Consider the following 22,540-nt stretch of genomic DNA (forward strand, 5'->3'; position numbering starts at 1 on the left):
ACGCCAGATTGAGTGTCGAGTGAGCACTGAGGGTAATCAGTGTGTAATGGTAGATAATCAGAACTGCCCCAGGGTAGATTAGTCTGGACCCATGTGGTCGCGAGACTATGAGGTATGAGTGTGGTGTAGGGCATGGATGTCCTTAGTAATCAGTGAGTATTCCTAGTAACCCTATAGATTTAGTGGTGTTTCTAATGATATGAGCTTGTATAGTGTGAGTTCCCCATCCTCAGGTAGGTACCCAGGTGCCTGGATAGATGGTCCTGAGGAGGGAGGTGGTTACGTTTTGGCCAGGTTGGTGTTGCTCAGTGAGCTGGTTCTATCTGGTCTGAAAATCTGGTCATTACAAGGGCCCAGGTCAATCATTGGCTGTCGGCAACAGATGGGATCATAGGGCCGGGAGCAAGCCCTGACTTGATCTCTGAGACCCGGCAGCCGACTTGCCCCCTGGTGTAAGCCCTACAGGCGCGTTTGGACCCGGTGCTGGAAGCTGTGCCTGCCCCCGAAGAAATGGAACTCATCGTGTGTGCTGTGATTGGTGACTCTTCTACGTTCTCGGAAACATCGGTCCTACAATTATCGGAGCATTTCACTGCTTCCCCCATCCTGGACACTGTTGGCTCACATTTTGATCTGTATCGGAACGAGTCGCACCCCCTCCCCAATCGGTCTCCCAACATGGCGGATGGATCGATGCTTGGCTTCGGAGACGGGGAGGGACATCGTTGGTGCAAGCTGTGTGCGTTGGGATCTGCTATTCCTCTCCCATTTGCTGACTGAAGCTCCGCCTGCTTCTGTGTGAATTTTGACTTTCCGGGGATAGGGCTTTTCTTATCCGAGGGACTCGGCAACTTTGTTAGACGGGGCCAAGGCTGAGATTGCGGGTTGAATTGTTTACGATGGATCTATTGGTAACGGGACTGCCTCATTAACAGACGGATTCCGGGGCGGGGGGTTTGTGGTTCCCCCGGGGTATTTTTGTATGGTGGACAACTTTATTCGTGTTGGCCTAGGGGGGCTCCCTTGGTTAGGGCAGGGGGGAGAGACCGGGAGCGCATTCACTATTGCCCTCCTCCACTTCCCCGTTGGGTGGGGTTTCCTTTCTTTCTCCTTTTTCTCTGTTTCTTCTATAATTCGGGTTTGGTTCTCGGGCGACAGGCACACTGCTGGGGGGGGGGGGGCCGTAGTCATCTGCAGGGGTGCAGGGTGGTGGGTTGGGGGAGGGGATTTTTCGCTTTTAATTTGTTTCTATGGCCTCTTTTTTCTTCTCTTATCCTTCTTTGTCTTTTTCTTTTCCTGGGTCAGTGCAGTGGGTTTCCTTTGGTATCAATCACTGCTTTTTCATCTGTGCCTCAATTTTCGTGGTGTTCTCTGGGTCTTAGGGCAGGTGACTGCAGGCGCGAATTGACCGTAATATTCCTTCACATCCTGAACCTCCTGTTTCAGTGCCATTGATTTGATCGATTACTGTTTATTGTTGACATGTTAACTATCCTGCCTACCATTTTTCGCTGCTGCGAAATTGTTCGGCACCTGATCCTTCCATCCTATACTATAAAATGAAAACCTTTTATATCCTGTTTTCCTAATTGTGCTGTTCAGTGACCAAGAATACGCTAGCATGGAGATTCTGCTCCCCGAGGTGCTGCATGTGATTAAAAATTGCTCTCTGTTAATCTAACTGCTTAGCGACTGGCCCCGGGGGTTGTAGGCCCATACTTGTCTTTGGTTGAAATGTCAATAAAGGTTTTAAAAAAAAAAAAAAAAACACAGATGCCCACCTTATGTTATTACAAGAAACACACCTTGAGCTGAACATATGTAAGGCACTTTTTGAGAAACTGGGGTGGGTACAGGAAATAGTGTGTTCCAGACAGAGGGGGGCAACCAGGGGGTTGTGATAATTATTAGGGCAAATAGGGGGATTAGGCTGATAAAGACTGACACGAACCAGACTGGTAGATGGATTGTGGCCGCCCTTTCTATTTATAGTATTCATTATACTTGTGCAGTGTATTATGGCCCTAATGATGACAATCCCGGTCGTCTTTTGAAATTGGCAGCAGGTCTACTAGAGACTTCAGGTCCTGTGATCTTGGGGGGTGATTTTAATTTGATTTTTGATTACAACTTGGATAGGACCTCAAAGGCTAAATACCATGCTCCTACTAAATCACTTTCTGTCCTGGGATCTATGATGAAAGATTTTAATTTGTTGGACGTCTGGAGGGCTAAATATGGTTCTACTAGGGTCTTCACATTCTATAGTAAGAAATATAAACATTATTCGAGAATAGACTACTTCCTAACAGACCAACATTTGCTTACAGACATAACCTCTCTCTCCCATATCCCCGTGGGGATATCAGATCACGCGGCTGTTGAAATGGTTTTTTCATTAAGCTCTAGACTCCTGGATATTAGATGGACACTAGAGAGGACACTACTTTTAGATGATCGGGTAAAAGTGGAAGTGAGAGAAAAAACAATCGAATTTCTAAATATCAACATTGGCTCCTCCACCATTCAGACCGTGTGGGAATCATATAAGGCCTTTTTACGAGGCATGTTGAGCTCTTTAATGGCTCACAATAGGAAGATTATTAAAAAAAAAAGCGTGATGATTTGAAAGCAATTATTGAAAAAGACTCTGAGTTACAGGTGGCTATTGTTTCAGATAGAGAGAGGATTCCGGAACTGGAAAAGGAGCTTTTTGATCTACAACTATCTCTTAAAGTCAGTGATGAAAAGACCATTAGGAAAAAATGGGAAACCAGTAAGTTGAAAAATTTCAAGTATGGGGAAAAGTGTGGGGCCCTTCTCGCTTGGAAAGCTAGAGATGAAAGATCCAGGAATAATATCAAAGTTCTAACGCAAAGGGAGACAGGCATATCAATCATGGAGGATGGGGGTATTAGGGAGGAAGCTAGGGGGTTCATGCAAGGCCTATATACGGAAGATAAGAGTCTTGGGATGGAGGAAGCTCAGACTTGGTTAAGCCAGAGAAATTTACCCCAAATTTCAGAAATAGACAGGAAGTATTTGGAGAGTGAGATCATGGAAGGGGAAGTAATAGCTCAACTCAAGAAAATGAAGCGGGGGAAAGCTGCTGGCCCGGATGGGTTACCAAGTGAAGTTTATATTGATTATTCAGAGCAATTGGTACCTGTGCTCACTACACTTTTTAACCATTTATTGATTCACGGCCACAGCGTCCCCCCCACATGGGCTGAAGCCACGATCACTCTTATCGCAAAGCCTAATAAAGACCCTAAAAAAATCGAGTCCTATAGGCCTATTTCTCTTTTAAATTCAGATTTGAAACTTTACTCAGGGATTTTGGCAACTAGACTTGCCAAAATTATAAAATCTATAATTCACCCGGATCAAAGAGGTTTTATCCAGGGGAGGCAGCTGAATGAGCTAACTTTCCAGGTGATTGGAGCCATAGATTATGCTGAGGACAGACGGCTGCCGTTAGCTTTAATTGCGATAGACGCGGCCAAGGCTTTTGACCAGGTAAACTGGAAATACCTCTGGGCTACTATGGCTGGGTTCGGGTTTCCTCCAATCTTCATAGAGGGCATTAAATCTTTGTATCAGGATCCACGAGCTAAAGTTTTGGTTAATAATGGCCTGTCTGACTGGTTTAAAATATCCCGCGGCACGAGGCAGGGCTGCCCCTTATCCCCCCTTTTGTTTGAAATTTATATTGAGCCTTTTGTATGTTGTATTAGGGCTGACCATGTAATTCAATCTTTTAGAATAGCAGACCTAGAGCTTAAGGCCGCACTGTATGCAGACGACCTTCTCTAATACACCTCTAATCACGTGGATGCCATACCTAGGCTATTTTATCTAGCTGAGGAATATGGAAAGCTTTCGGGATATCAAATAAATAGGAAGAAGACAGAAATAATGGGGTGGAATAATAGTACGCCCATTCAGGGTGTAAAACATAAAATGAGATACTTGGGAATCAGTTTGACTCAAGAACTAAAGAATATACCAAAAATTAGTTGGCAGACAGTAGTAAAAGAAATTACTAAAACATTAACAAGATGGGGTAGCCTGCCAATAAATATATACGGACGAGTTAATCTCATTAAAATGTCTATACTCCCTAAATTAACGTTTCTTTATAATTCCATTACTTTATCATTTCCACAGAAAGAGATTAAGAGCCTTCAAGGCAAGATCGGTTCCTTTATCTGGGCATGTAAATCTCCCAGGATAGCCTGGAAAAAGTTAAGGAGGGGGTTAAAAATCGGGGGTTTAGCCCCACCAGACCTACTCATGTATTGCCATGCCCTTCATTTTTAAAAACTTTAGATTATTGGCTAACAAATTGGACTCAACTTCGCAGGGCTGCTTATTCCAGGCATTGCTCTATGATTTACCACAAGGACAGGAGTTTTTCTTATTCAAATTCAGCGACCAGAAATTCTATAAAAAAGTCCGCCTAAAGATCCTGCAGACGGCACTTAGGAACTGGGTATATGTCCGGAGAGCTCTGGGAATCCCATATTACCATACTAATGCCCCAGTTTGGGACTCCCCGGGCACTCCCAAGTGCCTTCAGGACCAGTTGTCCCAGCCTTTAAAAACAGCAGGTGTGAGGAGATGGGGGGATCTTTGGGGCAATTCCGGTCTTATGGATTGGGATTCTTTAGTGTCACTGACAAATGGATCTTTAACGAGATTTAAGTTCTACCAACTCTCCGCCTGGTGGTCAAGACAGGCGTTACAGCGGGAAAGGGAGTCTGAGATCCTTGATTCTGTCTGTAGGGGAGGAGGGTGGAAACGAGAGGTCTCATTTTGGTACAGGGCACTAATGGGGGCAACAGGAATGTTAAACTGTGAGCTGGCGAGACTTTGGGGTAATGTGATATCAGATAGTCCTGAAGTAACCAGTAAGATCTGGACAGATTCTTTCTCCTTGTCCCAGAGCCTAATAAAACCAGCTAATCTAAGGAGAAATCATTTGTACACGGCCTATCGGGTGCACTGGACCCCGGCTAAACTGTCCAGGGTTACACTTGAGAATTATTGTTGCCCCCGTTGTAAACTCCTGGCAGCTGATGATATACATATATTTCTAGAATGTCAAAAGATTCTTGAATACTGGAAGGAGATCGTGGACTTCCTGGGGAAGGTTTTAACAACTACTATTACATGCTCTCCGAGGTTAGTTTTTTTTGGTTTACCACCTGGTTACAACATTAACAACTATTCCTCACATCTTATATTCTATGTAATGGTTATAGCAAGGAGAGAGATTTGTAAAGAATGGAAATCAGCGGCCCCTCCCAGGTTTACTGACTGTTTACGAAATATTATAGAAGTCAGTAAGATGGACATAGCGTGCAGAGTAGAGAGCACAGAGAATGTGTGGTCGGAACTGGTGGCCTGGCTATCGAGATAACGGTCCGATGATTATGCCAGAGGTTTGTGTCGGTCCTGTCCTCCCCAGGTCCGAGGTATTCTATCAGAGGTCAGGGGAGTTGGACAAGGAAACAGCCTACCTCTGGGTGACCCCTGATTGCCGCACATTGAGTCCAGGGCGGTATCAATCTTGACAGGGTGAAAGGCATATGGGGTTCCCATCTAGAGTACTTACTGGTGGCATATATGAGGACAAAAAAAATAAAAAAAATAAAAACAAAAGGCCTTGAAGAAGCAGTGCATGAGCCATCTAGGAAAGATCTAAACATTGTGCAATTCTGACCACATCATGTAATTTACTCATGCTTCAAATTTTAATCTTGTTGTAACTCTGCCAGTGCTGCACCTATGTCCCCGATCAAGCAAGTATCATTTAACCATACCCTGGCTAGTCTCAGTGAAATATGCACACTTTGTTCAAGGGTAATTTGCCAAAACCGGGAACACATTCAGCAGCACCAGCACTTTGTGTGCTTTGTGTTCAGAACAACAACCTGCAGGGAGTGAAAGGCCTATTATTTTCAGTTCTAGCTGTGCCCAACACAAATACCTCACCTAAAGGCCCATCAGAAAAGGTTTTTTTAGATGGTTGAGCTTAACACCTTGATATCAGCCAATGCTCTAGAAGAAACAAAGACATTCAGCTTGTCCCTTCAAAAGTGCTTGAACTAGGCTATGATTTGGGTCATAATTTTGGGTTTTCCAAGGTCTATATGCCCAACATATGTATGTGCTGCAAGGTCTGCTATATCTGTCTATAAGAGTAAATAGACCAATAACCATTTATATTGCACTTACTAATACGTTTTTATTATAACCGAGAGGAACACTTTTTAACCGCCTTACAATAAAGAAAGACTGAGGAAAATACTGTAAGGTTGTACACTTATGCCTTGCAGTGGCAGGCTATTCCCTCACACCGCTTCATAATCAACTGAGCTATATTACAAGGATTAGAACTTGTGACCTGCAGCTAACACAAGTATCTCTGCAACTCAAGCAAAAACTCACTAAGCCTTCTACATAAAATATGTGTGACCTCCAACCTACACATTGTGCTTAGCAGCAGTGACAACTGTGCTATGCTATTTTGTGACAAGTCAAACTTGAGTCCAGACTGCACACAGGCTCCTTCACCAAGTGAATTAACCACTGGAGGCATCTTACAGTTATTATGCCATGGAAACGGCTCATATGCAAAGTTCTCTGCAACAGATTCCTTAACTAATAGGATAGTCAGAATGGCAGTGTTTGTGAGCAATTCAGTAGTTCAGAGGCTCACTGGTTAGAGCAGGCAGACCCTGAAGCAGAGGTCAGACCCGGGACCAGGGTTCAATTCCTGACGCGGCAGGGTCTTGAGCTCAAAATGTCCATGGACTCGATAATTCTCGCTTCGGTGCCTGACCTAATCATGGGTTCACACTCTGGGCATTAAGCTTGCTTAATCTCCACAACGGCCCCACGCGGCGGGATGCCTGGCTTTCACCTTGGGGATGCCCTGTAGGGGCTATCTCACAGGGAAAAGCCAGGACGGGTTCCCAAGGCAAGCGCGGAGATACCCCATTCGGGGGTCGAATCTGGCGCTATATAAGAATAAAATAATAATAATAATAATAATAATAATAATAATAATATATATTATTGGCAATTTCTTTGGGCCTGAATTTTCTTTTTAACTGTAAATTGACTGCCAGACTTTGCTCCTCATGTCACTGTCCCTAGTGACTCCAACTCCTTTTTTCAGCCGCCCACTGAGCCACTATTTATAGGATTCCAATTATGAAATGTTTAAATTACCTGGCTCCAAAGCCATGCTAATTACAACTGTGATACAAACCTTTGTAATAAAACAACATAACATATATGAAAATACAAATGTAAAAGCCCGTTAGATGTAAACATTGCTAAATAATCTCCTAATTCCTCTTTGATTTACAGGCTCTATTTATCCAAAACTAGGTTTGCCTGGTATAAATAGCAACACATAAAAAGTCCCATATGGAAAAACCAATTGATCACTGAAAAAGTCATGAATATGTATGTATATATCTATAAGTATTTTTCAGCACGACCCCACTTGGAAAGCAACAAAATGCCTAACAGTGGGTGAGAACTCAGAGGTACAATTTGGGATCGTTTACAAAGGGCAAGGAAACACGTGGAAGGGCGGATTCCTCTCTATTAAAGGACAGGTAGCCTCTTTTGGTACTCGCTTCAACAGCTTTTCAAAACAAGATGAATCTTCTTCAACACCCAACATTCCTACTTTCGTGTATTGGGCAGATTTTATGTGGTCTAAAAAATGACTGCAACTTGGGCCCAGTCCTGGCACTACTGCTTAAAAGGTGTAGCACTGTCCCCTCTGTATTTTAAAGATCTGTGGAATGGACTCTGAACAAACCTGACACTGAGAGTCTAGGTGGTCATATGGAAGACAAAAAGGACATATATTTTGCATATTTACCACAAGGTTTTGTCCATTGTTGATTTCTAAAAGACAAAACCGAACCACAATCTCGACAAGTCCTGACTTTGCGACGTGTACATTCAAGTCTTGAAATAAAAAAAGACTATCGATGAGAAAGGCTTCGTTCACCGACATTCTATGTTCCCTGTGACTTGCGATCTTCTGAATTTGATGGTATGGAATATAGTCTTACAATGGCGTCTCCATTGCGTGGGATTGTGATGATTCTAGAAGATAGAACATTGGCATTGACTGCGGTAGTGGCCGGTTGTGTTGGCGCCTAGTCTGTGCATCCGTGCACATGTGGCCACCCATGGATTGATGCCTGCTTACCTGTTCCAAATCTGTGGTTGGCTTGGCTACTTTGATCTTTCCACGCAGCCAAGAATAGCTGAGGCCGCTTCAGCTTGAAAGCCACGGAGCTTTGAGCACACTGTATTTGTGGCATTCTTACTGGTAGTGGTGTAGAGTGGTGGATACTTCCAAATCCAAAGCATATTATATACTTTTAAAGTATACTTCTGACAGCAAGAATAACAGATTCTCTATAAAGAGATTAGAGCAGTACGTGCAACATAGGGGCCAAACTAATAACAGCTTCAGCAATTTGCCACCACATCCATCTCCTTATCCCTCTTGCCCTTTTCTTCTTCATTGTGACATGACATGTGAGATAAACAGTTTCCTGCTTGATTATTCTCGGCAGGGGCATACTGAGCTTCGAAACAGTGTCCTGTTATTTATGAGCTCAGAACAGCAATCTATGCAGTTGACATTAAGCCTCCACCTGGAGACATAATGTGGACAAGGAGCCTATAATCAGACTGCACCCTGAACGTCTTTCCCCAGTTGAAATGGCATGCATGATTGATGGCCCAAATACAACATGAGAAAACAACTTACTTACCTGCAATTGTAGTTCTCCAGTATTGGAAACTTTCATAGATTCACATGCTTGAATCATTCCCCGTCGTCGAGATGGGAGTCCCCGGTATATAAAAAAGCAATGCTTAGATAAGTACAAAGCTGAACAAAAGCAGAGGCCCATTACCGTTTTGTAACCCATAACACTTATTATGTAAAAGAGACTTAAATTGTCCCTGAGCCAATCAGGACCTCTCACCTTCTAGAACACTCCTGAGAGAAACTTAGCCCTTCAGATTTTCGAGCACTTCTGCCAAAGATAACCTTTGTGCAAAAAAATCCAAAGGTGAGCCTCTCAGGGGAGGAGGGTGGGTCGCATGTGAGTCTATGAAAGTTTCCAATACTGGAGAACTACTGTTACAGGTAAGTAACTTGTTTTCTTATTCCAGTATTGGAACTATCATAGATTCACATGCTTGAATCAGTGTAGCTAGCAGTAAGTAGCACATTTTATTGTGCATGAACCTGACATAAGGAGTAATTTCTGTCCTGTAACTCCAGTTCTGTAGTAGGGGTATCTCTGTTATAGTCATAATCTAGTGAATAGTCCCGCCCATGTGAGTGGACCCCGGAGCAATCAAAAATAATCTCTTAAGGTGTCGAAAAGTGCAGAACTGCACAGACACTTAAGAGAGAATTAAAGACAGATAATGCAGCCTATAAAACCAGGCTACACTGTCCAGTACTTCAGCTAGAAATTCCACCAAAAATCCACAAACAGCAAAGTCTGTCCAGATTTCCCTTGCTTCAGCAGCAAAAACCCTCTGGAATGATAGAGAGGAAGACATGAACAGACAAGCCCCATAGGCTGCCATTATGTGGCTCAAAACAGGATACTGTGCCTTTAAGAGAACTTTCCAGAACTTCACAGTATCCCAGAATGCACTGCAGGTCCCTTTTACTTTCAGTTCTTTTTGAAGGCGTAACACGCCAGGCCTGTAGCATTCCTTACATGAATATCTCTCTCCACCGGGGAGGAGGGCGGGCGCTTATGACTATAACAGAGATACCCCTACTACAGAACTGGAGTTACAGGACAGAAACTACTCCTTCTGTAGTAGGGGGATCGCTGTGTATAGTCATAATCTAGTGAATAGAATGGCAAGCCCATCCCCACACCAAAGCGGCGGTGGAGAAACGAGAAATAACACCACTATTGTGCGAACAAATTTCGCAGCGAAGCCTGCCCAACCTGCGCATCTGCCCTGGCATCAGTGTCCAGGCAGTAATGCTTGGCAAAGGTATGGACCGACTTCCAAGGGGCGGCCTTGCAGATTTCTGCAATTGGAACATTACGGAGCAAAGCCGTCGTGGCAGCTTTGCCCCTGGTGGAATGAGCCTTATGTTTAACCCCTAAGGTCTTATTAGTCTGTTGGTAACATAGTTGTATGCAGGACACAATCCACCTAGAGATGGACTGCTTAGAGGTAGCAAGACCCGTCCTGACTGATCCATAATTGATGAACAATTGGTCTGACCTACGAATATCTTTGGTCTTATCCAGATAAAATTTCAACACCCTCCTAACATCCAGGGAATGTAAAGACCTTTCCGCTGGTGATGAAGGATTCTGAAAAAACGTAGGCAAAGTTATAGTCTGGTTGACATGAAAATCAGAAATAACCTTGGGAAGAAATTTAGGGTGAGAACACATAACAACCTTAGCAGCATGAAATACAGTATAAGGTTCTTGGCAACACAACGCCTGAATTCCACTCACCCTGCGGGCCGATGTAATGGCCACAAGGAACGCCGCCTTCCAGGACAGGTGCTGCAACGAAGCCTTATGAATAGGTTCAAAAGGCTCCTTCATCAATCTGGACAGCACTACATTAAATTCCCATGAAGGCGAAGGAAGCCGGACAGGAGGGAATACTTTCTTCAAGCCTTCAAAAAAATCTTTGATCACAGGGATCTGGAAGAAGGAAGTCTGTGAAGGGCATTTCCTGTAGGCAGTCAATGCAGCGGGATGAACCTTAATGGAATGAACATTAAGGCCAGTCTGCGCCAAATGTAGAAGGTAAGGAAGGTAAGGAAGGATGACGTCTTCCTTGCACGTCGTTGGGTCATAGTTCTTGGACTTGCACCAGATACAGAACCTCTTCCACTTGTAAGCATAGGAAGTCCGAGTGGAAGGTCGCTTAGCCTCCTTCAGTATGTCCATGCGATCTTCTGGTAGATTCAAATGGCCATATTGCACTATCACAGGAGCCATGCTGCCAAACTCAAAGATGAGAGGTTGGGGTGCAACATCTGCCCCCCGAACTTTGTGAGAAGGTCCGGCCTGCACGGCAGCCGTATGTGCGGAAGGAGAGACCGGTGAAGCAGGTCCGTGAACCACCACTGTCTGGGCCATTCCGGGGCAATCAGGATCATCCGTACCCTGGACTGGGACAGCTCGATGAGCACCGCCGGAATCAGGGGGATGGGTGGAAAAGCTGTTCGACCAGTTGATCCATAACGCATTCCCCAGCGTCCCCTGCTGGTAGTACCTGGAGGCGAAGTCTCGGCATTTGCTGTTTTCAGCGGAGTCCCCCACCTTGCGAAGACTTCTCCTAGTACTTCGTCGTTTATGACCCATTCGTGGTTTTCCTGAATCAGTCCGCTCAGTGCGTCCGCCTGAACATTCTGCACACCTGGCAGATGGGTAGCCGTTATCGTCAGCCCTCTGGCCAGAAGCCAGTCCCAGATCGCCTGCGCCTCCTGCGACAGAGTGCGTGATCTCGAGCCCCCCTGCTTGTTGAGATAATACATTGTGGTCGTATTGTCCGTCTGCAAAAGCAGAGAGTTGGTCTGAAAGGACGGATGAAAGGCCTTTAGTGCCAAGTGAACAGCTCTGAGTTCCAGGAAGTTGATGTGATACGTGGACTCCATCGGTGACCACGTTCCTTGAATCTGTAAGTCTCCGGAGTGCGCTCCCCAGCCCTGGAGAGAAGCATCCGTCACGATAGTCTGAGTGGGAATGTCCTTGTGGAAGGGAACCCCTCTGAGGAGATTCTCCGCTGAACACCACCACTTCAGAGACTGAAGAGCATGCAGAGACAGTCGTATCTTGTATCTTGTATCAGTCGTATCTTGTCCAAGACCCTTTCCTCTGATCCCACTGATCCTCCAAGCACTCCTGCAACGGTCTCATGTGAAGTCGTGCGTGTGGCGTTAGGAAGATACAAGAGGCCATCAATCCCCCTTCATCATCCTTCTCTGAATCTGGCTCCTCTAGCAGGTGAGATGGAAAGACAAGCGTAACTTTGCTAGGGTATGTGATTTCCGGCGTAATCTTCCTCTTCCTGGTGGCTTCTGACCTTCTCACAAAGTTCGAGGGGCTTCTGACCCCTCTGGTGTTTTTTCCCTCTTCGATGAGCCAGTCAACGAAATCTCCGACGACACCGTTGTCGTAGATGCAGCCGTCGACACCATCACTGATGGCTTACACGCCATTGACGATGTAGTTACCGTTGTCGTTGTCAACGAACCCATCGCCGGTGCTGTCATCGATACTGTAGCCGCCGTCAACGTACTTGCCAACGATACCGACGTCAAAACCATCATCGACGGTGACTTCGTCAACTGTTGCGTCGTCGACGGAGTTCCATCCGTCGTAGACTCTGAGGCTTTCTTGGGGACTAAACAAATCTCAATCTTTGTCGTCGACGATGGAGAAGTTCTCTTTGCCGACGATCCCGTTGACGATGTAGATTTCGCTGATAATTTTACCTCAGGAGGTCCTGACGAAGGCTTCTTGAAGGACTGCCTGACCTGAGGGGGTGACTTAGATGGCTCAGAACCCACCTTTTTAGTAGCTTTATCCCCGAAGCATGTCCCTTACTCTCCTTTTCTTGAGTCTGAGGAGATTTTGAGGGAATGCGCCCATAAGACCCTTGAGTGGTCTTTTTAAGGGCTTTCTCAGGACGTTCCTCTGAACAATGAACATGAGGTGATATCCTTCTTTTCTGGGACCTCCTAGATGAGGAAGAGGATGCCTCATCACGGTCACTGGAAATAACCTCCTTTCTGGCCTTGAGCTTTTAAAGCCATATTAAAAGACGCCACTCATGGTCCCTCAGTGTTTTACTGGAAAAGGTACGACATACCTCGCCGTCTTTAGCTTGATGGTCTGGATAAAGACAGTAAATACAGTCAGCATGAGGGTCATCAGTATAGAGCCTCTTCTTGGAACTGGTGGCACAGGCTCTAAACAAACCCTTTTTTTCTCCTTTCCTGACATCTTCAGGCAGGATGAATCAGTAACCAGCAATAAAGATCATAATTGTGGATGAAATTCACAGAAAAAAGTTAAAAATCTCAAGTAACAAGAGAAATTTTAAGGTCCTGATTGGCTCAGGGATAATTTTAGTCTCTTTTACATAACGAGTGTTATGGGTTGCAAAACGGAAATGGGACTAGGCCTTTTTTCTGCTTTGTACTTATCTAAGCATTGCTTTTTTATACACCGGGGACTCCCATCTCGGCGACGGGGAATGATTCAAGCATGTGAATCTATGAAAGTTCCAATACTGGAATTAAATGCTCCTTCTCAAAGACAGCATATCTCCTTTGTCAAATGAAGGGTACTCGAGGAAAGGATTCTACCCATTCTTCACTCCAATTTTTTTTGGGTTTGGGCAGCAAGACAGCTTCTAAACTGTATGAGATGGCATCCACTGAAAAGGTGCACTGTCTCTCAACAGAAAACCATTTTAAAATTGGGGCTGTTGTGATGATATTTTCTTTTACAGCTTTGAAGGCTTCTTGCCAAACTTTAAACTTGCCCCCACACAAAACTATACCTTGTTTCAGTAATTGCACAAGAATTCCAAGAGAGCTGCAAATATTTACTCAAATTTAGAGTAGTATTGACGCAACCCCGTGAATAACATCAATCTCTCTCTGTCGGTAGATGTTGGTCCTGGATATGCTCAAGAAGGGATGATTTTGGCACTAAACCGTACTTCCGATTTTGAGTATCTGTACTACTCCACATGCTGGTTGAATAACTTACAATTTTTTTGGAGACAAGGTAATACCTTTGCTGTTAATCGGGAACAAAGTGCTGAACTGATGTTCCTATTTTTTGGTGAAAACCACAATCTCATCCTGGAACCAGTTGGCATTTTTGTCCATGTCTTTGAAGAGGTAAACCTGAAGCCACTGACGCTAGGTCAAACAGCACTTTACAGTACTGGAACAGCCAAACAGCAAGAAGAGGCCAAAGAGAGAGAGAGAGATTTTGACTGCTCTGCAAGTTTGACCTGATTATAGGTTTTCTGAGGTCAAAAGTGGAAAATACATGGTGCCTTTGGGCACCCAGGAGCACAAGGATTTCATTTATTCTAGGTAGAGGATGGCTGTCAATGACAACAAGATCCCTCTCCTTTTACGAGTCTGGCACCTGCTCGATGGCACGTTTGGAGAGCAAAAGAAATACCTCCTGCATCAGGATTTAGTTGAACGTTCATTCTGGTTTGGGAGGTAAGTAGAGGAAATGCATGGTACGGCATAGCCCCTTTAAACTATCAATAAGATCCATTTGTCTGATGTAATCGATCCTCAGCTGGAGACAAAATGTTAAACCCTGTCCCCCAACTAACCTGTCATGGGCCATCATGGGCAGATTTAAAGCAGTTTCATGTGTGTTGCAGCAGAGAAGTAGGAGTTGGATGACTTTTGTCCCTGCTGCCCTGCATGTTATCTGTCAGTGCCACAGCTCTGGAGATACTAAACTGGTAGCAGTACTACTGGTTGGAATGGACGCCACAGTCCATAGACCTAGAGTACCCTCTGAACTTAAGGAACTGGTGGGCTAGCTCTTGCACTGGTACCAACATTCCAGGGAACCATGAGGTAATTCTGCTGTCTTTGGATCTCCCAAGAGCCAACTCTGCCTTTTCTCTGAAAAGTTTGGACACATCAAAGGACATCTTCATTAAGGATATCAGTACATTAAACAGGAATATGGCTTGCTCTTGCGGCAGGGATTGCCAAAAGGAACATTGCAAGGAGATGGGGGGCACCCTCGCCTCCATCCCTGCGAGAGTGGGAATGCAACCTTGATTGGTGCCAAAGAGCCGAAGAAACCATATATAGAAGCAAAAGGTGTGTTAAAAAGTGGGAGAAAATATGGTCACCATGGTGTAAATATTGAGAGGGACTGGAACTTGAGGAGCCCACACAGGATGGATCTGATCCAGATGGTGCAGATACCTGACTTGTTATGATGTTGTATATAACCACTGTATGTATGGGGAACTACATGTTGGGGGGGTAATTTCGAAATGAGCAGAACCAGAGTCCTCACACCTCGCTGGGTTAAAAATGTGGGAATATTCAGAAGTCAACCATGTGCAGATTGTAGTAATTGCTGGTTTGAATGGTCATCTGAGCAAAAGTTAGTAAAAAAGAATAAAAAAGAAAAGAAAAAGGATGCCAGTACATCACCTAAAAATTGTGTCCTCATGTAACACAACTATTGCTATGTAAAGCGCTCTGATACCCGATACCTTCTGGTCAAGTTTGCGCTCCGTAAAAAACATTTTTTTTCAAATGCCGCACATCTCATCCATGCGTGCCCCCTTAAGACCATGTTGGTACCAACAGCCCTGTCAATACAATCTGTAGTAACAATGCCAGCATGAATCAGAACCTTTGCTGCACCCTGCCCATCATGTACTGCTCAAGTCAAAGAAGTCTGTGATCTTCTGGACCACTGGCAAGATCTTGCTGGCCATGTCCCAGACAGCATGTGTGTATGTGCCCAGCAGGTATATGCGTTGAAAAATCTCGGGTCAAATTTCATAAAAACATTCTTTTCCTGAATGCGTCGATCCATTTAGTCTCCAACTCTGGGGGACTGAGCAGGGCTAGCCTTGCTAAAGGAAGCCTTGGCAATGAGGCTCTAAGGTGTACCATGTTTTAAAATCTGGGTCACCCGGTGCAGGTCTATGTTGCCAGGCAACTGGTCTGCTAGCTCGTGGCCAAAAAAGGGTTTGGACTGTGTAGACATTAAAGCATCAGTAAGGTCCCTATTAAACCTCTTTCCATTGCAAATGTGTGGACTACTTAGGATGGATGCCACACAGCATACTGGGATTGGTTTGAGATATGATGTACATAATGACAGGTTGAGTCGTATGGATGGATGGTCATGCTGTTATGTGGATTTCTGTGCTCACTCTATTTTTATGCTATTTAATTGGCCTTTGTTTCTGTAAAATGGAAGATATGTTATGTCCTGTCCCATGTTTACTGTACTATTAATGTGATGTCATTACTTAGTTGTAGGAATGTATGATGTCTGAGAGACTAAATGTATGATGCCTGGTGGAGCCTTTGACATAGTAAGGCCTAATCAAGATATTTTTTACTTGTACCAGCCAATACGTGTATTGAATTTCTCACAATTTCTAGATCATGCACTTAATAGGCTCTCAACCTGGGCTTTTCTCTATCGAAGACAAAGAAGCTCTTTCTCACCTGTTCAAGGCTGTCCGAGCTGACACTTGTAGTCAGGACCTCGATTCGGAGGTGCACCCTTCCTGATCGTACATCTTCTAGGGGAATCCACTAGAAGAAAAGTAAGACAGTGGAAAATTATAAAAGGCAACTGTGAGGTGAATGAAGGATGGGCGAACAGTGAAGAAAGAGCAAGAAGGACAAGAGAAAGAGAAGCATAAGTTACTACTTGTGTAACGATATATCTGTAAGAGACATTAGTTAGTGATAGATTCCTTACCTTAGAATATCCCCAGGCGTCAGACTGGATCCGGACATTTTTGCGTAGCAATACCCCTGCGCGTCGGTAGGCGTCATCCGCGGCTCGGCGTCCGTTGTTGGCGTCGTTAGCGCCGGAATGACGTTGTCGGAGTACTTAGATGCCGCCCATGCGCGCTGACGTCAGTTCTGATACACAGCTTTCCCGCGCCAGATACGCAGAGCCATGATAGAACCAACACTAGTGTCATGAAACTAGGTCCCTGAAAGGGGATGACCTTAACCCTAGATATCGGTTCGCAGAACGGGGAGGATGGGTGAGTCGGTAAGGAATCTATCACTAACTAATGTCTCTTACAGATATATTGTTACACAAGTAGTAACTTGTGCATCTGAAAGAGACACGTTAGTGATAGATTCCTTACCTTAGAATAGATACCCCAGCAATACCAACCTCGGTGGGGGGTCTGCGAACCAATAATCACACCAGAAAGTCCTGGAGACCGGAACGGCCAAAGAAGCCATCCCTCCGGACTTGGCTGTCCAGGCAGTAGTGTCGTGCAAACGTGTGCAGCGAGGCCCACGTAGCTGCCTGGCAAATGTCCTGCAAGGGCACTCCTCGGCCCAGAGCAGTTGTAGTCGCCGTGGCCCAAGTAGAATGAGCCCGAAATCCAGCAGGGGGCTCCTTTTTGGCCATGGAGTAACATGCCTGGATACACAAGATGATCCACCGCGAGATGGTCCCCTTGTGCACCGCCTTTCCCTTCTTAGCGCCCACGTAACCAATGAAGAGTTGGTCATCCACCCGGAACTGGCGTATGCGATCTAGATAATAAGAGAGAGCACGTTTTGGGTCCAGACGGTGGAGCCTCTCTTCCTCTTTCGAGGGATGCGGAGGCGGAAAGAAGGTGGGCAAAGTAATGGACTGCCCGATGTGGAAGGCCGTGACAACCTTGGGCAAGAAGGAAGGTCTTGTTCGCAACACAACCTTGTCCGGATGAACAGAGAGAAAGGAGGTGTAGAAGAAAGAGCCTGGAGCTCACTCACTCTCCTGGCAGAGGTGATGGCAACCAGGAAAGCTGTCTTCAGAGTAAGAAGAAGGAGAGGACAGTTAGCGGCTCAAACGGAGCACACATGAGGTAAGTAAGCAAAAGATTCAAGTCCCACTGGGGCATCACGAAGGAAACAGGAGGGAACATGTGTGTGATGCCCTTCAAAAACCTATTTACAATGGGGGACTTGAACAAGGAAGGCTGATCAGGTAGCCGTAAGAAGGCGGAAAGGGCAGAAAGGTACCCCTTGAGAGTGCCCAGAGCAGAGCCCTGCTGGGCAAGAGAAAGAGGAAGAACCTCAGAAAGGGGTGCAGAGAGTGGGTCCACAGCCTTTGCTGTGCACCATGCCACGAATCTGTTGCACCTGCAGGCGCATACCGACTTTGTGGAGGGACGCCTGGCTGCCAGAATGATATCACAGACTTCGGGAGGCAAGTCAAATGGTCTCAACTGCCGCCGCTCAATCTCCAGGCTTGTAGGTGGAGACTGGACAGGTTCGGGTGCAGAACCGTCCCCTGCTGCTGCGACAGAAGGTCCTCCCGAAGAGGCAGACGAATCGGGGGATCGACTGACATGCTGAGTAGCTCGGGATACCAGTATCTTCGTGCCCAGTCCGGAGCCACAAGGATAACCTGGGCCCGGTCGCGCCTGATCTTCTTCAGCACTCTGGGCAAAAGTGGTATTGGCGGAACGGCGTACAATAGACCGCAACTCCACTCGCGACGAAAAGCGTCTCCGAGCGAGTGCCGCCTTGGAAATTCCAACGCGCAGAACTGATGACATTGCGCATTCTCTTCTGTGGAGAATAGATCTAACCAGGGCTCGCCCCATTGCTGAAAGCGGCCTTGCGCCACGTCCGAGTTCAGACGCCATTCGTGATCCATCATGCACCGACGGCTGAGTTCGTCCGCCCTGGCATTCAGAGAGCCTGCCAGGTGTTGAACCACCAGGGTCACGTCCTGATGTTCCAGCCACTGCCAAGGGCGCAGAGCCTCCTGGCATAGGGTCCACGACCCCACCCCGCCCTGTTTGTTGCAGTACCACATGGCGGTGGTGTTGTCCGTGAACACCTGCACTACACTCCCCTGGATAGAGGGAAGGAATGCCATCAGTGCTAGACCAATCGCCCGCAGCTCCAAAAGGTTGATATGGAGCCGGTACTCCGCCGGAGACCAGAGGCCTCTGATCTCCGCCTCTCCCATGTGGCCTCCCCAGCCCTGGAGGGACGCATCCGTCACAACCACGTGCTCCGGGTGGGGTAGGGAGAGGGATCTGCCACTGACCCAATCGCGGTCCGTAAGCCACCACTGCAGTTGTCTCGCAGTGCCCTCCGAGATCAAGACATGATCGGACAAGTTGCCCTGATGCTGGGCCCACTGAAACTTCAGGTCCCACTGCAGAGCCCGCATCCGCCACCGGGCGTGATGCACCAGAAGGATGCAGGAGGCCATCAGCCCCAGAAGCCGCAGCGTCAACCTGACCGAGACTCGGGATAAAGGCTGAAAGATTGGAATCAGAACCTGTATATCCCGAACCCGCTGTTTGGGTGGGTAAACCCGAAACTGCGCCGAGTCGAGAACCGCTCTGATGAAGAGGAGCTTCTGAGAGGGGCACAGGTGCGACTTCGGCACGTTGATGGAGAACCCCAGCAAGTGCAGGAGGTCGGCCGTAGTCTGGAGGTGGCTGACGACTGTCTGGGGCGAGCCCGCCTTCAACAACCAGTCGTCGAGGTAGGGGAAGACTGACACCCCTAACCTGCGCAGATGAGCTGCGACCACCGCCATCACCTTCGTGAACACCCGTGGGGCGCTGGTAAGGCCGAAGGGGAAAACGGTAAACTGAAAGTGCTTGTGGCCTACTGTGAATAGCAGGTAACGCCGGTGGGCCGGCAGGACGGGGATGTGAAAATAAGCGTCCTGCAAGTCCAACGCTACCAGCCAGTCTCCAGGGTCTAGGGCAGCTAAGACCTGAGCCAAAGTCAGCATCCTGAACTTCTCCTTCCGGAGGAAGGCGTTGACGTCCCGCAGGTCCAAGATAGGGCGTTGGCCCCCATTGCCCTTCTTGGGTACCAGAAAGTAGTGGGAGTAACAACCACACCCTACTTAAGGCCCAGGAACGCGCTCAATGGCCCCCTTGGCCAAGAGGGCCGTGACTTCCTCTTGCAGAAGTTGCAAGTGATCGCCCGACACACGGTGGAATTGCGGTGGCATGGCTGGAGGGGTCGCCTCGAAGGGGAGGGAGTAGCCCCTTCGGACGATTTGCAGCACCCACCTGTCCGACGTGACAGTGCGCCAGTGGGAGAGGTGATGGCGAACCCTGCCTCCCACCGGCGTCATGTGGCCTGAAAACTCGGACTAGGAAGGTTTTGAGGCGGGTGCTGCGGAGGGAGGTGTGGACTGGCCTCGCAGTTGTCCCCGATCGCCGCCACGGCGGTTTCCACGGCCGCCATCGCGCTGTTGAACATTCTGCGGAGCGTGGCTGGCAGCACATGTGGGGGCGTCCCTTCCTTGGCCACGAAAGGAGCGAAAGGCACCCGATTGCTGGCGTGTGGCCGAGTGGCCCAAGGACTTGGCCGTAGCCCTGGAGTCCTTAAAACGCTCAAGCGCATGGTCTGCCTTGTCGCCGAAAAGGCGACGGCCATCAACCGGCATGTCCAGAAGTGTGGCCTGGACATCGGCCGAAAAGTTGGCGGACCTCAACCAGGCGTGGCGTCGAACCACCACCGTCGTTGCCATCGCCCTGCCCAGTAGGTCCGTGGTATCCAGCCCACACCGGATGGAATATCGCGCTGCATCTCGGCCCTCCACAAGGGTTTGGGCGAGTTTAGCCCGGACCTCCTCCGGACATTGTGGCAGCACGTCCGCGACCGCGTCCCACAGGGTGTGGGTGTAGCGGCCCAAGAGACAGGTGGTATTGACAGACTGCAGCCCTAAGCTTAGGGACGAGAACACCTTCTTCCCGAACTGCTCATATCTCTTGGATTCCCGATCTGGCGGAGCCGACGGAAATGCGGTCTGGGAAATGGAGGCCTGGATAACCAGACTCTCAGGGGTGGGATGGGTTGAAAAAAAGCAAGGGTCGCCCGGGGCCGGGCGGTAGCGTCTGGCCACGTTCCTATCCACAGGCGGACCTGTAGCGGGCTTGGACCAAGTGCCCACAAGAACGTCACATAAGGCCTCATTGAACGGCAGCAGAGGCTCGCTAGAGCTTGTCTGCGGTTTGAGGACCTCAGTGAGGAGGTTAGTCCTCACGGCCGCGACGGGGAGCTCAAGGTTTAAGGCCTTGGCTGCCCTCATCAACACTACACTATAAGTAGACCCCTCCTCCGAAGCCACGGTCTGAGGGGAGACAAATCCAGTGTCTGGCGAAGTGTCAATACCACTGGCCTCCCCAAGCTCATATGTCCAGTCCTGTTGAGACTGGCACTTCAGTGCCAGAGGGTCCTCAGACCCCTCCCAATCTCCCTCGTCACCCGTTTCCTGTAAAGCAGGATTAAAAGACGGGGCCTCCTCATGGAAATAAAAATCTCCAAAGGCCGTCGGAAGCGGCGCCCAGCGGCGCCGTTCTGGCGCCAGAGTCGGACGGAAGGGAACATAAGGGACGGCGTCCACAGTGGACGCCGGGGGCGACACCCGTGGGGCCGGCGCCTGTGAGGCTGTGAGGTCGACCGGCGACGACCCGGATCCGGAAGCGGATCCGGTGAGATCCTGCGGCGCCGGGACCGAAGTCGCCGGCGGCGTCGGGGCCAAAGCGCCCAACCCGAAAGGGCCTCCAGCCGGGACCTTTGGGCCCGGAGGCGCCACGGAACTCGACTGAGGAGGGAGGGACCTCATGACCATGAGGTACCGCTCGATCTCCTCCAGCGTCGCGCCGTGCCCAGGGACCCGAAGGTCTGGGGCAGGCGGCGACGCTTGCGACTCCCTCGGAGCCGCGTGGGCGGTGTCACCCGAAAGCCCGGCCGCATCGTGCGAGCTTCGGGTGGGTCAGAGGAGCGATGACGTCTCTCCGACCTCTCATGCCTCTTACCTGAGGACTTGGAGCCTGACGACCGATGTCCACTCCCGGAGCTGCGATGACTCCGACCCCGCGACCGGTCCCTCGACCTCCCGTGGGACCGGGACCGGGACCTGGAACGGCACGGGCCGACTGCCGGAGCTCGAGTCGCTTGCGGGACCGCTCCCGCCTAGCTTTAGACATCAGGGCCCGGCAGTCGGAGCAGGTGCGGTCGTCGTGGTCGAGGCCTAAACACTTCAGGCACCGGCGATGGGGGTCCGTAACCGACATCAGTCGGTTGCACTTCGAACAGGGTTTGAACCCGGGCATCCCTACCGGCACCGATAGAGTCGAAGACTCGAAGAAAGAAATGATCAAAAAGATCAAAAAGTTTAGTCAAAAAATGACTAGGGGTAGAGCTTCTCTGGATCTGCGCTAGCTGGCGCGGAAAAAAGAACTGACGTCAGCGCACATGGGCGGCGTCTAAGTACTCCGACGACGTCATTCTGGCGCTAACGACGCCGACGACGGACGCGGAGCCGCAGACGACGCCTACCAAAGCGCAGGGGTATTGCTACGCAAAAATTTCCGGAACCAGTCTGACGCCTGGGGATATTCTAAGGTAAGGAATCTATCACAAACGTGTCTCTTTCAGATATAGATGAGACGGGAGGATGAACAGACAATGGACATCATAAAGAGGTGTTGTTTTAAGTAAATAGGCTAACCCATACAAAGGTAAAGGTAAAGAGGACGAGAAATCATGTTGTAGGACAGCAGGAGATCAAGAGGAAATGAAGGAAAAAAGCAGAACGGTAAGGGTTAGAACTTTTTGTCTGATTCCCGCTCCCTTCATTTTCCTAGCTAAAACCCTTTCTTAAAACCACCAATCTCACCCATAGTGATTACCCAATCTAATTCTTATTGACAGCAGATATAGAATTTTAATTAC

The 22,540-nt window shown here is 48.1% G+C and overlaps 1 protein-coding gene across 1 annotated transcript in view; it reads right to left on the reverse strand.

Moving 5' to 3' along the window:
- The window catches only part of ESYT1 (extended synaptotagmin 1), a 481,007-nt gene that overhangs the window by 185,498 nt on the left and 272,969 nt on the right, over positions 1-22,540 (reverse strand). Inside the window, exon 21 of the mRNA XM_086963895.1 lies at positions 16,307-16,396. Coding sequence (XP_086820021.1) covers positions 16,307-16,396 — 90 coding nt within the window. The remainder of the gene's footprint in view (positions 1-16,306; positions 16,397-22,540) is intronic.

Source organism: Lissotriton vulgaris, chromosome 1_1 (genome assembly GCF_964263255.1).
Source record: "Lissotriton vulgaris chromosome 1_1, aLisVul1.2, whole genome shotgun sequence".
In the NCBI taxonomy this organism is placed as follows: Eukaryota; Metazoa; Chordata; class Amphibia; order Caudata; family Salamandridae; genus Lissotriton; species Lissotriton vulgaris.